Genomic DNA, 13,450 nt, shown 5'->3' on the forward strand with positions numbered 1-13,450 from the left:
GGCCATTTCAGTTTTATTTCTGCGTGCCTTCTCAAGTAAAGGTGTCGGGTAACTGGAAGATAGAGTAAATTGGTTTAAGCATGAAGTAATTATACAAGATTAAGATACTGAAAATTATTAATATAATTTATAAACTACCGTGTTGTAGAGAACAGCTATTGCATTGACTATACAGGAAACTGACCTTATCTGGTTTAAAATCTGTGTTTCAGGGACTTTGATGGGAGTATGGCTTAACTTGCTCCTAATGTGCTAAAGCTAGAAAGTACGAAAATTAATTTTTTGCTAGTTTCTTCGTAACATGAGGTAAAAGTACTTTCTGTTACTAGACAAAGTCAGGTTAACTAGACATAAAAGACTTTGTTGTCTGACTGAAGTCAGAGTCAAAATTCTTATGAACATGAAAGGCAGCAATATCAAACCTATGATCTTGAATGGAAACAACAGCGGTGCTCCATCTGCAGAATAACAAGCACATGCTTTGAATGCTGGAATACATGCTGCATTTTGTTTATGCTTAGAAGAATTACTTATTGCAATATTTGCATAGTGTTCAGTTCTGTTTAATTACAGCTGTCTGCGAGGAAGAGTTCAGTGGTGGAGGCACCAGATTCAAACCAGATTTCTTTCTGGAGCTGTAAAGTCAAACTCCAGTGAGACAGACACAGATTTTCATCCTTGTGAAGGTGAAGATTGCTTCAGACAGTCTGATGCATGAAGCCTTTTCTTCTTCTCCCCCTTTGGAGACATTAAATGAATGGTGAAGCCTCGTCTTGGCTGTTAAAGATCCCTTGGGATGTATTTGACAAGAGAAGGGAGGGAGCTTGACTAAACCATCCCCATCCCTGCGCCATGCTGAGTGCAGCCCAGAGACGCCTCCTTTTCCCCAGTGATGTGCTCCTGGTGTAAAATAGAGAATTAGACGTGTGTATGATTGTCTGCACGAACGGTGCACAAAGCTAGGAGGAGATAAAATGACTGGTGTGAAGACAGACTTGAGAAGCACGAAACAAATGCGCTCCTGCTGTCCCCTCAGCGCCTCGTCCTCCCCGCACCACAGCCAGGATCTCCCTGATTTTAGGGTGCAGGTCTTTTAAGGCAGGACTTTGGTCTCTGCCCTTGCTTGTGAAGCTCCGTGCAGCCACGGAGCTGCAGAATCCCTGTCAGGGAGAGCCACGGTGCTTCTAGAACGCTCCGTGAAAATAAAGGTCGCACCGGCAGTGCCTGGCACGGCGGGCTGGGCCTCAGCGCCATTTTGGGAGAGGAGTATTGGGGTGCGTTAGCTTGACATGTCTTTTCAAATTAAATTTATATATGCGTGTGTGTGTGTATATATATATATATGTAATTTTTTTTCCTCCAGAAGGACTCACATCAAAAGATAGCATGTTGATTTTGTAAGAATTAGACCTATTGGTTGCCCTTAAAATGACCGTTCAAATAAACACTGGAACACTGAACAGGTTGCTCAGAAAGGTGGTGGCTGAACCATCCCTGGAGACACCCCAGGCCAGGCTGGACGGGGCTCTGAGCAACCTGAGCTGGTGCAGATGTCCCTGCTGTTGTAAATAATGACTCAGTTGTACCTCTACTCAAACCACCATTTTCAGGCATTGCAAAGAGCGTGACCAGCAGGTCGAGGGAGGTGATTCTGCTCCTCTGCTCCACTCTGGTGAGACCCCACCTGAGCTCTGGAGCCCTCAGCACAGGACACACATGGAGCTGCTGGAGAGGGGCCAAGGAGCCCCAGAAATGACCCGAGGCTGGAGCAGCTCTGCTGGGAGGACAGGCTGGGAGAGCTGGGGGTTCAGCTGGAGAAGAGAAGCTCCGGGGAGGCCTTAGTGCGGCCTTTCTGGACTGAAAAGGGGCCGATAAGAAAGATGAGGACAGACTTTTGAGCAGGGCTTGTTGCGATACGTCAAGGGGTGATGGTTTTAAACTAAAGGAGAGGAGATTCAGGCTGGACATGAGGGAGAAATTTTTGACTCTGAGGGTGGTGAGAGCCTGGCCCAGGCTGGCCAGAGAGGTGGTGGCTGAACCATCCCTGGAGACACCCCAGGCCAGGCTGGACGGGGCTCTGAGCAACCTGAGCTGGTGCAGATGTCCCTGCCCATGGCAGGGGGGGCACTGGGGGAGCTGGGAAGGGCCCTTCAACCCAAACTATTCTATAATATGCTTATGTGAAGCGCCCGGCCTGCAGGGGGCACTGTGCAGACGGCGGCGGGGCGGGGCGCGGCGTGCCGGCCACGCCCCCCACGCCCCTCACGGGGCGTGGGGGGCGTGGCCGGCACGCCGCGCCCCGCCCCGCCGCCCGGAGTGTCTTCAGCGGGGAGGCCGGCGGTGCGCAGCGACAGCGCCATGGTGAAGATCGCCTTTAATTCCCCCTTCGCCCAGAAGGATGAGCCGAAGAAGGAGGCGGCCGAGGCGCTGGTGGCCGACAAGGTGCGGAGAGTGGGGGGTCTCTCCGCTTGGCGGGAGGAGCGGGGCCGAGGGGCGGCCATGAGGGGGGGTTTGGCAGGAGGAGGTGGAAGCAGCCGCCGCCATTTTCTCGCGGAGGCAGCGGGCCGGGGGAAGGCAGGCGGGTGTCCGCGGGGTCCCCGGTTCTCCTCAGCGCTCCCTTCGGTGCTCCCCGGCGCTGGGGACCAGGGGAGTGTGTGTGTGTGTGTGTGTGTGTAAGGGGGGGCTCGCTCCCCTGAGGGAGTGCGGGGCTGTGAGGGCCCCAGCGCGTCGCGCTGCGCAGCGGTTCGCGGTTCCCTCAGTGACCCGCGGCCGTTTTCCGCTCGGGAGGGCCCGGGGCGGTGCCGAGCTCCGGGCTGCACTGACACCCCCGGGACGGGCCCGGGCTGTTTATCTCGCAGCTGGGCCTGTGCCAGGGCCCTGTTCCCTGACGGGGTTTTAAACCTTCCGAGCTGGAGTCCTGCTGCGCTCTGCGGTTCAGCTCCGTCCCCAACCCCGCGGAATTCACAGAATGTCAGGGGTTGGAGGGGACCTCGAAAGCTCATCCAGTCCAACCCCCCTGCCAGGTCAGGGACACCCAGATGAGGTTACACAGGAAGGCGTCCAGGCGGGTTTGAATGTCTGCAGAGAAGGAGACTCCACAACCCCCCTGTTCCAGTGTCTGTCACCCTCACTGTGAAGGAGTTTCTTCTCAAATTTAAATGGAACCTCCTATGTTCCAGTTTATATCCATTGCCCCTTGTCTTATCCTTGGTTGTCACCGAGAAAAGCCTGGCTCCATCCTTGTGACACCCTTTACATATTGATAAACATTAATGAGGCCACCCCTCAGTCTCCTGGTGGCTGCAGCCTGGACCCCACAGGAAAACGCTGGTTTGCAGCAACGTTTTCCGAGCACACCAAGTGAGTTCGGGCTCGTGCTCTGCTCGCTGCTGCTCTGAAAGCCTCGTAGGCAGCGGGTTGGAGCGCGATGCTGCGGTGAGGTGTCCGGGTTTCTGCTGTGTCCAGCTTAAATTAAGAAACCTGCCATAAAGGGTTTTAAATAGAAACCCGGACAAGTACTCTGTGGTTGGCTTTTCCTTCCCAGCGAGTTGCTGTGTCGCTGGCTGGAACTGAACTTTCCGAATCTGCGGCAGACTTTATTTTGAAGATGTTCTGCTTAGCTGCTGATTTTTTTTTTTTTTTTTTTTAGCCAGGTGAAGAAGATCAACATCTAGGTAAATAAATCAGTAGCTTCAGAAGAGGAATATGGGATGCACAGAGTTTATTTGTAAACACAAAAAGCAAACACCCATGGACTTGGACTCCAGTGCCTTTATTTTTTTTTCCCCTTCTAAGCTGTAATCAGGAAAGCAGCTTGTCTGCCAGCCTGCAGAGCCTCTTCCTCTCCTGAAATAGCCTCCCATGGAAAGGGGAAGCAGTGGTGTTATTGCTCTTCTGGGCTGTAGGAGTTGTATGTGTGCATGGTTAATACAGTACCACCCAATTACTAGATCAAGAGGAGGGTAAAAAAGCAGTGAAACAGTGTAGATAAAGGCTTAATTTAAATTTTGAAGATGTCATTAGTCTGGCCACTTTCTTGTGGGACAGACTCATCAGCTACTTCTGAGGCAACTTGTACATATTTTACTGGCTCTGTATCATGCTGGTTCTGAATATAATACTTGCAATATACACTTCCAGCCTTTCTTCGCTTGATAGCTGCTCTTAGCAGTTTAGAAGCTACTCGTGCTATTTTGTTATACCTGTCACGATATTCTCCGTGCTTGCAAATGTGTACGTGGTTTTTTAACAACTCTTCACTCTGATTTCAGGGCTTAGAGTTGCATGTAAACATCAAGTTCACCATTTTATTCCAAGACAAACTTGTTCTAGTGCTTGTTAATGTCTCCTTATGCTGGAATATTTGTGCAGAGCAAACAAACTTAACGGCTAACATTGATTGAAACAGCACAATAAAAGTCCCCTAGAATATCTGTGCAAAACCCTTGAGCTTGCAGAATACTCTCCCTGCAGATACTTTGGAGCTGATAGTGTCAACAGTATCTCTTGAACTAGCTGTAGGTGTTAACACAAGTGCTTTTTCTTCTTTCCTCTTACTCCTAGTTTGCTTTGCTTGTTACTGCACAGCTTAAAACTGCATTTTCTTTGCAGGTTTTTAATGACTTCTATTATTTTTGAGCAGAGGCTTTGTAACCTACTGGAGCAAAGTCTTGGTATTGTGTTCTCTTATCAGCTCCGTCAACTCTTCTCTCAGATTCAGGCTGCCTACATTGCTTCTGAAATGATAAATACCTTTGCTTTGTTTGAAATGCATGTCGAGCAATCATAGCTAATTACATGTCGACATCATCCAAGCACTAGGACGGCTGTGGTGCCAAAACCTCCTGCAGACTGTTGTGTTCAAGTAATGATAGACTAGATGAGTAATATACTGAAAGGTGGAGATGAAGGTGGCAGAATATAAAGAGAACAGAATTAGTCTTGATCTTAAAAGCCAGTTAACTCTGAAAGATGGTTTTCACATAATGGCGTATAAATGTGACATAATTCTGACTTGAAACTAGTTGGGGGTTTTTTTGACAAAATGCTTAACTAGCCAATTGTGGCAGCTTATGTCTTGCTGAACCAACATTTTTCTGTTCGGAGGATGCGAGAGAGGAATGTAGGAGTATTGACTTTCGCAAAACAGCTTGTTATTTGTTTCAGTAATTGCATAGCTGATGTGTTCAACTTTTATACTGCTATATCTTGCCGAGCATGGAAATATGTGCAGGCTTTGTAATAATACTGTGGCTTGTTGTGATCACAGGTCACTTAAATACATTCTACAAGAATGCAAATAGTGGGACCCAAATAATGAAAGGCAATGGAAGCTGCTGTGCTAAATCCAGCTACTGACCCTAGGAACAACATGAAGGAAAAGGTCTTTTGCTGTGAAATCCAGTTTTTTCTTCCTGACCAGTAGAAAGAACAGATCTTGAAAGTGAGCTCCTAAATACCTGAGTCATGAATCATTAAAGGGACATACTTGACCAAACTATAGATTATCTCAACATTTGGGGGTTGTGTTGCTGGTGGCGGGGGTTTTTTGTTTGTTTGTGGGTTTCGTTGTTGTTTTGTTTTTGAAGACCCAAAATGCTGTGTATTTGCCCAAAGGGAATGTCACTTCTGATTGTTTAGTATTTGACAGTACTGTTGCTGCTCTCTTCTCAACTTGGCTTGTGTGAATCTTTCACCTGGAAGTCCAGAAAGGCACGGAAAGAACTCTGGAGCATTACAACTTGCTGTTCAGACACCAATCAGTATCACACAAATCATCACTATGTTATGTGATGGTGGTAGTAATTTCCTTTGGATCCAGTTGTCTTCTCTTTGAGAGAACACTGGGAGGAAAAAACAAGTCATTGACCTAAAGAGCTTAGTTTCAGGCTGCTAGAAATAAAGCTTTGCTGGGACTTGAGTGGAAAAAAAAGAGTATTTTTGAAGCTGTAAGGTAAAATGTGCCACAGGGACTTATTTTTATTTGGCACAATTTGAAGCTGCATTTAAGATGATGAGTGGTTCTCTTTCTTAGCAGACCTCACTGGTGCATGTTGCAAGTTCTAAAACCTGAATGTTTCACTTGAGTGTCAGATGTTCCCCAGCTAATAGACAAAGTTGCATCTTAGTTTTTTCTGTTAGTCCAGCTTTGTAAGGAAAAGTAATGTTATCTTATTCCATCTGATAGCAAGAGGAGGATACGAAATAGGCCTTTGGGAATAGGCCCGAAAACACTGTGTGCCTTAAAATTACCTTGCTCTACAAATCTTGCTTTCCTTGTGCTATATTGCAGCTGCAGCACTGTATCTTTTGTTACAGTTTTCTAAATTTCTCACACCTCAAATAGTTTCCTGATAAAGGTTTGTCTAGAAAGCATTCTCTAACTAAGAAAATATCCCTTTCTACTGTTTGAAAGCTGATCTTAATATCATGCAGTACTATTTTATGTGTTTTCTTATTATATGGTGCTTGACTTACAATTCTTACTGCACATCTAGAAGAAACAGGAGATAATGGGTCAAAGTGAAGAGCAGACACCAGCTGACTTCAGGTTCAAAGTGGCTGTGCTTTCTAAGTTCTCATCCCTTTTTATGTAAAGGATCCAGAGATTGCCACACACGGAGGTGGAGGCTCATCTGGAAGATGTCTGCTGACTCTGCTGGGTCTGGCGTTCATCTTGGCAGGAGTCGTCGTCGGTGGAGCCTGCATCTACAAGTACTTCATGCCTAAGGTGATGTGAAAGTTCTTGTTTCCATAAGCATCACTGAATAAAAAAAGTGTAATTATAAACGGATTACTACTAAGTGTTAGAAATACAGTTTTAAAGCAACGTTTGCTGTAAAAATAACTAGACTTGCTCTTATTTCCAGCACAAGGTGTACCGTGGTGAAATGTGTTACTTCGAAAATGAAAATCGTGATCGTGCGGTGGAACCTTATTTCCTCCCGATTGCTGAAGAAGCTGACATTCGAGAAGATGATAACATAGCCATCATTGATGTGCCCGTTCCAAAGTTCTCGGACAGTGACCCAGCAGCGATCGTTCATGACTTTGATAGAGTGAGTATACGGGAAGTGATAAGAAGCAGCCGGTCTTGTTGCTCACTGGGAAATCGGAGTGGATGGTAATCATAAAAACTTTAGGATTTTCATTCTGGAGGCTTTCAAAGTTTCCTGTCAATGGAAGTCTCTCTTTGGAGATGGGTTCAAGTGTGGGAGATCTGACCCTTTTAACTCTGTAATAGACTAGACTAGACTTAACTTCTGCAAGGGGGGAGCATTACAAGAATGTTAGGGGAGTTTATGCCCACAATGACTCTAACTCAGAACAACGTGTGTCGGTGCTCTACAGCTTTAAATATTGTTACCCATAGGATGTCTGGAAGTGACGCTTGCTATTTGGTCAAGATTCGTATGTAAATGAAATTGAGGATAGGAGAACATTGTAAATGTGAGTTAAGAAACAAGGAAACTGAGGATTTGGTCTGAGATTCTGCCAAACTGCGCTACAGCAAAATGTAGAATTCCAGAGAAACGTGGGTTGTTTCTCCTTGGATAAGTGAACTGAAAAGTCACTTCAAGTGGCTGAAACCTGTAACTTGAAAAATCTGTGTTAGTCGCATGTAGTTTCTGTAAAGCAAAGATGAGAGGATGGTTTTAATTTGACTTTTTAATTAAAAAGTCGCATTGATAGGACTCATAGTTATCCTTAGTTGTAAAAGCTCTCGCAGGTTGTCTGCAAATCAAACCTTGGCAACGCAGGTATAATCACAATAAACCCACTAGAACTGACCTGTGCACGTGCTGCCTTTAAAGGTAGCAGAGGATGGATGCGGCCAAGCTGCGCTACCTGTGTCCGCAGTATTCGCAGCTTTTATCTGTGGTGTCTTGACAGAATCTTGGCTATAACTTAAAGGATTCAGGTGACTTAAGAACTTCAGTTGATTCTGGCGAAGTGCTATGCAAAATAATAATAAAACAAGTAGATGTGTTGATAATTTTAGTTTGTGCAGTTGTTGCACTCAGTGGTGCTCCTGATGTGACTTTCTCAAGACTTAATACTTTTTCTGAATAACGATTTATGGGGAATGGTTGCTTATCAGCAGCCAGATGCCTTTTGTTTGCGCTGTGCTTAATTGGACCTCTTCAGTTACGAAAGCGTACTCCCAAATACTTTCTCTGTATTAATACAAACTATAGTCATTTAGAATTATGACGTAAAAAGCTTTTATAGTCAGCTCTGACTTCTGCACTGAAGTCCTGTTGGAAACCTCTTTGCGAAAGTGGCGATAACCAAGTTCTTAAACTAGACAGTCCTGGAATGCATCACTTTGATACTTGCTGGGTGTGATCTCCAGCTTTTTAAGCTTCCTCTTCAGTCCTTGTAGAACTGTGTTCTAACAATCAAAGGCCATGCTTAATCAATTGAAAACCTGTTTTCAAAATAGCTCCTGACGGCGTATCTTGACTTGCAACTGGGTAACTGCTACGTGATTCCGCTGAACACATCCATAGTTATGCCACCAAGAAATCTGATGGATCTCTTTGCAAAACTGGCGGTACGTGGAGACTTTATTGTTCAGTTATGCTGAGCAGATCCCTTTGGATACGAACGCTGGGTGTTGCTCCTGAGCTACAGTCTCTTGCTAGAACAGTCCTCTTGCCATCAAAGTACATAATCCCCTGGCTCAGTCAGTGTGCTGAAGTTAAGGCCAGCTGTCAGTGTATATTATGTTGAGTAGATTCATGCTTAATGCTCTTATTAATACCTAGCTTTATGAAAGCTGAAAGCAGCTAGCGAATAAAGTTAAATTTAGCAGTTATAAAGGAATTTGATAAAGCTTCAAATATCATTGGAAGCCTCAACCTGAAAGTTACTACTGGAAAGCTCACCTGCGCCACAAGAGTTTGAATGAAAAGCACAATGCTCACTTGTTCTTCTGTTCTATTGGCACTGCTGTTCTATTGGCACTGGAGTTAGGAGCTCACCATGAACATTTTGACTCTTCAGTAGCTAAAACTTTTTTTTTTTCTTTCTTTCCCAAGATGACTTATAGGTCAAGTTGATAGTTTGCTGCTACTTCCAAATTAAATGTGCTACCGAGTTATCTTGTGTCAAATATACTTTTCAAAAAAAGTAGACTCCTCTACATCTAGTGCTAGAGGCCACCTGATCTGGCTTAGCTTGTTTTATTTATTTATTTATTTATTTATTTTTAGCTTCATGTAGACAAACTCTTAAGTGTGTCTGCTTGTCCCTATCTTTAAGAGTTGTTCAGGAGGGGTGAGAAGTAATTTCCAAGTGCTCTGATCTTCTGATGAAGACTTAACTTTTGTAGGTCACACTACCTTCTTTTATCGGAAATATATTGCCTCAAACATGGAAACTTTCATGATACTTTGTTTCTACTTTAACTGTAAACTTTCCCAGGTTCTGTTTATGTTTGCTTCGGGTGAGGTAATGTTAAGGTTAACTGTGCTTTGTTTGGGTGAAACTGCAACTGTTTGAAAGAGCCTTTGTCAGTTTTTGACTTCTGTGCTATGCAGCTGTCCAAGACCAGCATATCTTAGTATTAAAAAGAAGGAAAGCTGAAATCTACTGCTTGAAGCCCTTCCAAAGCAAAGAATAAAATGTAGTGGTTTGCCCCATTGTTAGCAGAATACCGTTTCTCAAGTTTTTTTTCTGTTTTAGACTGGCTCTTACTTGCCCCAGACCTACCTAGTCCGTGAGGAAATGGTGGTTACAGAGGAGATAGATAATGTGTCTGACCTGGGTATCTTCATTTACCAACTCTGTGTTGGAAAAGAGACATTCAGACTTCAGCGCAGAGACCAGATAACGGGTAAGTTCCCTTCAGTAAAAAAATAAATCTATTGTTTAAGTAGGGAAAGGGTAAATACTTAAACCTTCGGAGTTTTTAGACTTGGAAATCTGTGAGTGTTCAACGTGAGCTGAGTCTACTCAGAGAGCTGGTGGGTATTTTCCTGTACTTTCAAGCATGTATCTGAAGTTTCATTTTGACGTGGTGAGAGAGAATTTCGGTTATGGAATTAGAGGTTACATGCACAAACCAAATTTGAACTCATGCCTGTTTCTGTTCCAACTTTTGGTTGAAGTTGTAAGTTAGTTTGCCCCCAAAATTCATATAATCCATCTGATAATGTGAGTCTCTGTAGGTGCAGCTTAGTCTGTCACTGTCCTGTCCTGTCTAATGCTGGCTTACAGGAGAACCAAGTAAATGCATTATCTTCTGGTTCACTTGCTCTGAAAACCAAAAAATAATTGAACAACGAGCTCTGGATATCCCAGACTTCTCTCTAAAAGAGGAACAACACCTCATGGGAACTTCTGAGCTCTGTTTCTGTACTGCCATGTTTGGTTTGTCAGCACTCACTGCTCTGGTTTTCCTGCCAAGCTCTTAGGCACGAGTTTCCTCAGCCCAGTCCCAGTTTACAGCCCCAGGAGCCACATCCGCTGTTTGCTGGGGCCTGCAGCCTGATACTAGATGGAGGACTCTGCATGTGGGAGCATAAAACTGGTCCAAGAGTGTAGGACATGTGAAGAAACAGTAAATGTGGCTTTAAGGGAGGGAGAGGCTTGTGTCCCTTAGCTATTGTGAAGATGCTTTTGTGAACAAGTCTAAATTGGCTGCTGCTGTGACTGACTGTAGTCTACAGGCAAAACTGCAAAGAGTGTTCATAGCGTTTCTGTAAATCATCTTGCTATAGCATGTTGTTGACATCTTTGCTGCATAGTAAAAGACTTCTACAGAATATGTGCACAGAAGGATTCTAGTGGATGAGTAATGCTTCGTGGTACGGTTTCTGTTCTGTAACCACCTTGTTTGCCCTTGGGGAGGAGGAGGGCAGGGGATCTAGTCAAATGGAAAGCTGCCGCTGAGGAGAAAATTGTGCAGGGACAAGGCTTGTCTTGTGCAGATCAAACTTCTGGCATGCCTTTCTTCTAGTGTGTACAGGCCATGCACACGTAAATCATTAGACTAAAATGGTTAAACTCCTGTAATTTGCGTGGAGTCTTCTCCTTTAGCTGGTGCTGCCTTGGCTCTTAGGTTTGTGGAGTTCATGGGTTCACCTATTAGATCAATCTGACCTTGGGTTCTGTGGCAGCTCCCGGGAATTGTACCTGAAGGTGTGGAAGGAACTGGACAGGTTATCCTCACCGTTCAGTTCTGTATTCAGGTAGTTTTAGCTTGTACAGGCATTAAGATTGAGATTAATTGAAGGCCAGCCTTACCTAGGAAGTGTTTATAAACTAAAGTGGCACTTCGCTGGCTTGGATTTAAGAGCTAGTGCTTCTAGACTTCGGGTAGTGTCTCTTGCTTACTCTGAACACTTCTCTGCTTATTAAACGAGTTACAAATCTTTTGTAATTGTTGTATATTGAAGTGCTTTAGTTGGGCAGCTTGGTTTTGATGGCAGGACTATAATATTCTTGTCTCCTAGTAAAGATTCACAACTGATAGCTGGTAAACTGCCTGTGTGAGATCTGACGCTGGCATGCCCCAAAATAGAGAAAATCACTTTAATAATGTTAGGAAAAACTTCAGTAAGATGATCAGCCAAGTGGCAAATCCTCCCAGGGCTCTCATCAGAGCGCGGACTGCTCTAGAGCAGCAGGCTCTGTGTTCATACATACTGGGTGGGAGGAAGTGCTGATAAAGAACTGGGTTTTTTTCTGCACCCTGAGTTTTTAGACTCTTTCTGTGTAATTTTAGTCTGCTTTGCTTTTTCTTTGTGCTTACTTTGCCATAAACTATCTGTTTAGTGACAGAAGTGTCAACACTAAAATGGTGGTGGGGATACTAGGAAAAAAAAAGTGCTTACGTTGTCCCCTGTGTGGTGTATGTCCCCCTTTTTTTATTGTGAGCATTCTGAAAATGAGGAAGGCTTTTCTGGTAGAAAACAAACTGGTACCAAGCTCTGGTGGCAACTAATGGCTGCAGAAACACCACACACTGAATGATTGTATCTTGCTGCAGTTCGTAACGATACCAAACCTGTAAATACTTGCTGCTGGTTTCTAGATCTGCTTTACTTAGGCTCTTGTCTTCTCTCGTCCTCAGGTCTGCAGAAACGTTCAGTGGAGAACTGTCACTCAATCAGACACTTTGAAAACTCTTTCGTTGTTGAAACAAAGATCTGTCAGCAGTGAAGGGTGTTGGATGGGAGGTGACTAGTTCACACCTTCAGTGAGAAGTCCGAGCATTAGACGTCGACTTCTTAAATTAAAGCGTGCAGTGATAATCAAAAGCCTTATGCATTTTCTGTGTATTGCTTGTATTTCAAAAGACAAAGTCACCATTTCAGCTTTCTTTGATCCTTGATATAACTTTTTAGTTGTCTCATGTAAAACTTAAATTTGAGTAAGGTTTTTGTTTAGAAGGTTAATATCAGTTTATCTGTTGAATGTGTTTGATTTAGTGTAATCTGGGAATGGCAGAAAAAAAAATATATATAAAAATGTTAACCAATTCCTTGGCTGGAACCAGTTCTGTTCACCTTAACTTTCACAGAATGATTAATAGTAATAATCTGTGGTTTGCACATCTTGTGTAGTTCTGTAGAATAGCTCTGCACTAGGCATCCTGGCTAAGAAACCCTTCTGATGCGTATCATTAAAGGTTTATTTTAACTGCCATGTGTGAAGCATGTAAAATCCAACCTCAGTAATCATAAACCTCTAACACTACCCTCTTTCATTTTGTGCAATTACTGTATTGAATTCGTATGTATATTTGGAACCTTCCCCGAGCTTACGTTTAATTCTTCTACCTTTATTTGATTTTGTGGTATTTAGTTGTTAGATTCAGATAGAGTTGCTCTTAAAGCTTGTCAGTATTTTTGGTTATGAATTGGTTTATCCTGTAACTTCCTATTTCAAGAATCTGTTCTGGTGTAGGTCACTTGTGAACGTGACTGTAGTTGTAAACTTAAACTACTCTGGCTTATATGAACTTTTTAGATCAACTTTTTATGAGCAAGTAGCATTACTACTGCAGTCAGAGCATCGTTCCTTTTTTTTGAAAGCTGCAGTATTAAGGTAATGAAGAGTTAAGTGTCCTGCAGTTGATGAACCTGAGAGTTTTATTAAGGGACTTTATATTGGCATAAATTCTGCAACCCTATAATAAATGTTTCTCTAAAACTTTGGCGTTTGTGTGACTTCATGGCGCTCAGAGGCGAGAGCGCAGCACGTGATATGTGGGGGACACGATGGTTAGGGGCCTGGGGCAGCATGCAGCGCTCTTCCCCCTCACCATCCTCTCTTTTTCAGCTTGTGAAGCCCAATTTCTTCTTCCTGTTGCTGTGGAAGTGCTTCGTGGTGCAAAAACAAACTTGGGCAACAGGGAGAAGACTGTCAGTTGTGGTACAGCAAAGGAGGGCTGCATTCTGTAATTAATCCCTTTGAATGTTGGTGTAGATGAGGCTGG

At 44.0% G+C, this 13,450-nt stretch overlaps 1 protein-coding gene across 1 annotated transcript; it reads left to right on the forward strand.

Annotated features, from left to right (window-relative positions):
* Positions 1-2,284: 2,284 nt before the first annotated feature.
* On the forward strand, positions 2,285-13,168 carry ITM2A (integral membrane protein 2A). Its single transcript, XM_065643523.1, has 6 exons — positions 2,285-2,442; positions 6,599-6,730; positions 6,870-7,058; positions 8,447-8,557; positions 9,691-9,841; positions 12,083-13,168. The coding sequence occupies exons 1-6, from the start codon at positions 2,359-2,361 to the stop codon at positions 12,169-12,171; spliced, it is 756 nt and encodes a 251-aa protein (XP_065499595.1). The 5' UTR covers positions 2,285-2,358; the 3' UTR covers positions 12,172-13,168.
* Positions 13,169-13,450: the final 282 nt, after the last annotated feature.

This window comes from Caloenas nicobarica, chromosome 12 (assembly GCF_036013445.1).
Source record: "Caloenas nicobarica isolate bCalNic1 chromosome 12, bCalNic1.hap1, whole genome shotgun sequence".
Lineage (NCBI taxonomy): Eukaryota > Metazoa > Chordata > Aves > Columbiformes > Columbidae > Caloenas > Caloenas nicobarica.

Coding starts and splice junctions, on each gene's coding strand:
- ITM2A (XM_065643523.1), top strand. CDS start 2,359: ATGGTGAAGATCGCCTTTAATTCCCCCTTCGCCCAGAAGGATGAGCCG. Junction 8,558..9,690: donor ATCTCTTTGCAAAACTGGCG/GTACGTGGAGAC, acceptor TTTCTGTTTTAG/ACTGGCTCTTACTTGCCCCA. Junction 9,842..12,082: donor GCGCAGAGACCAGATAACGG/GTAAGTTCCCTT, acceptor TCTCGTCCTCAG/GTCTGCAGAAACGTTCAGTG.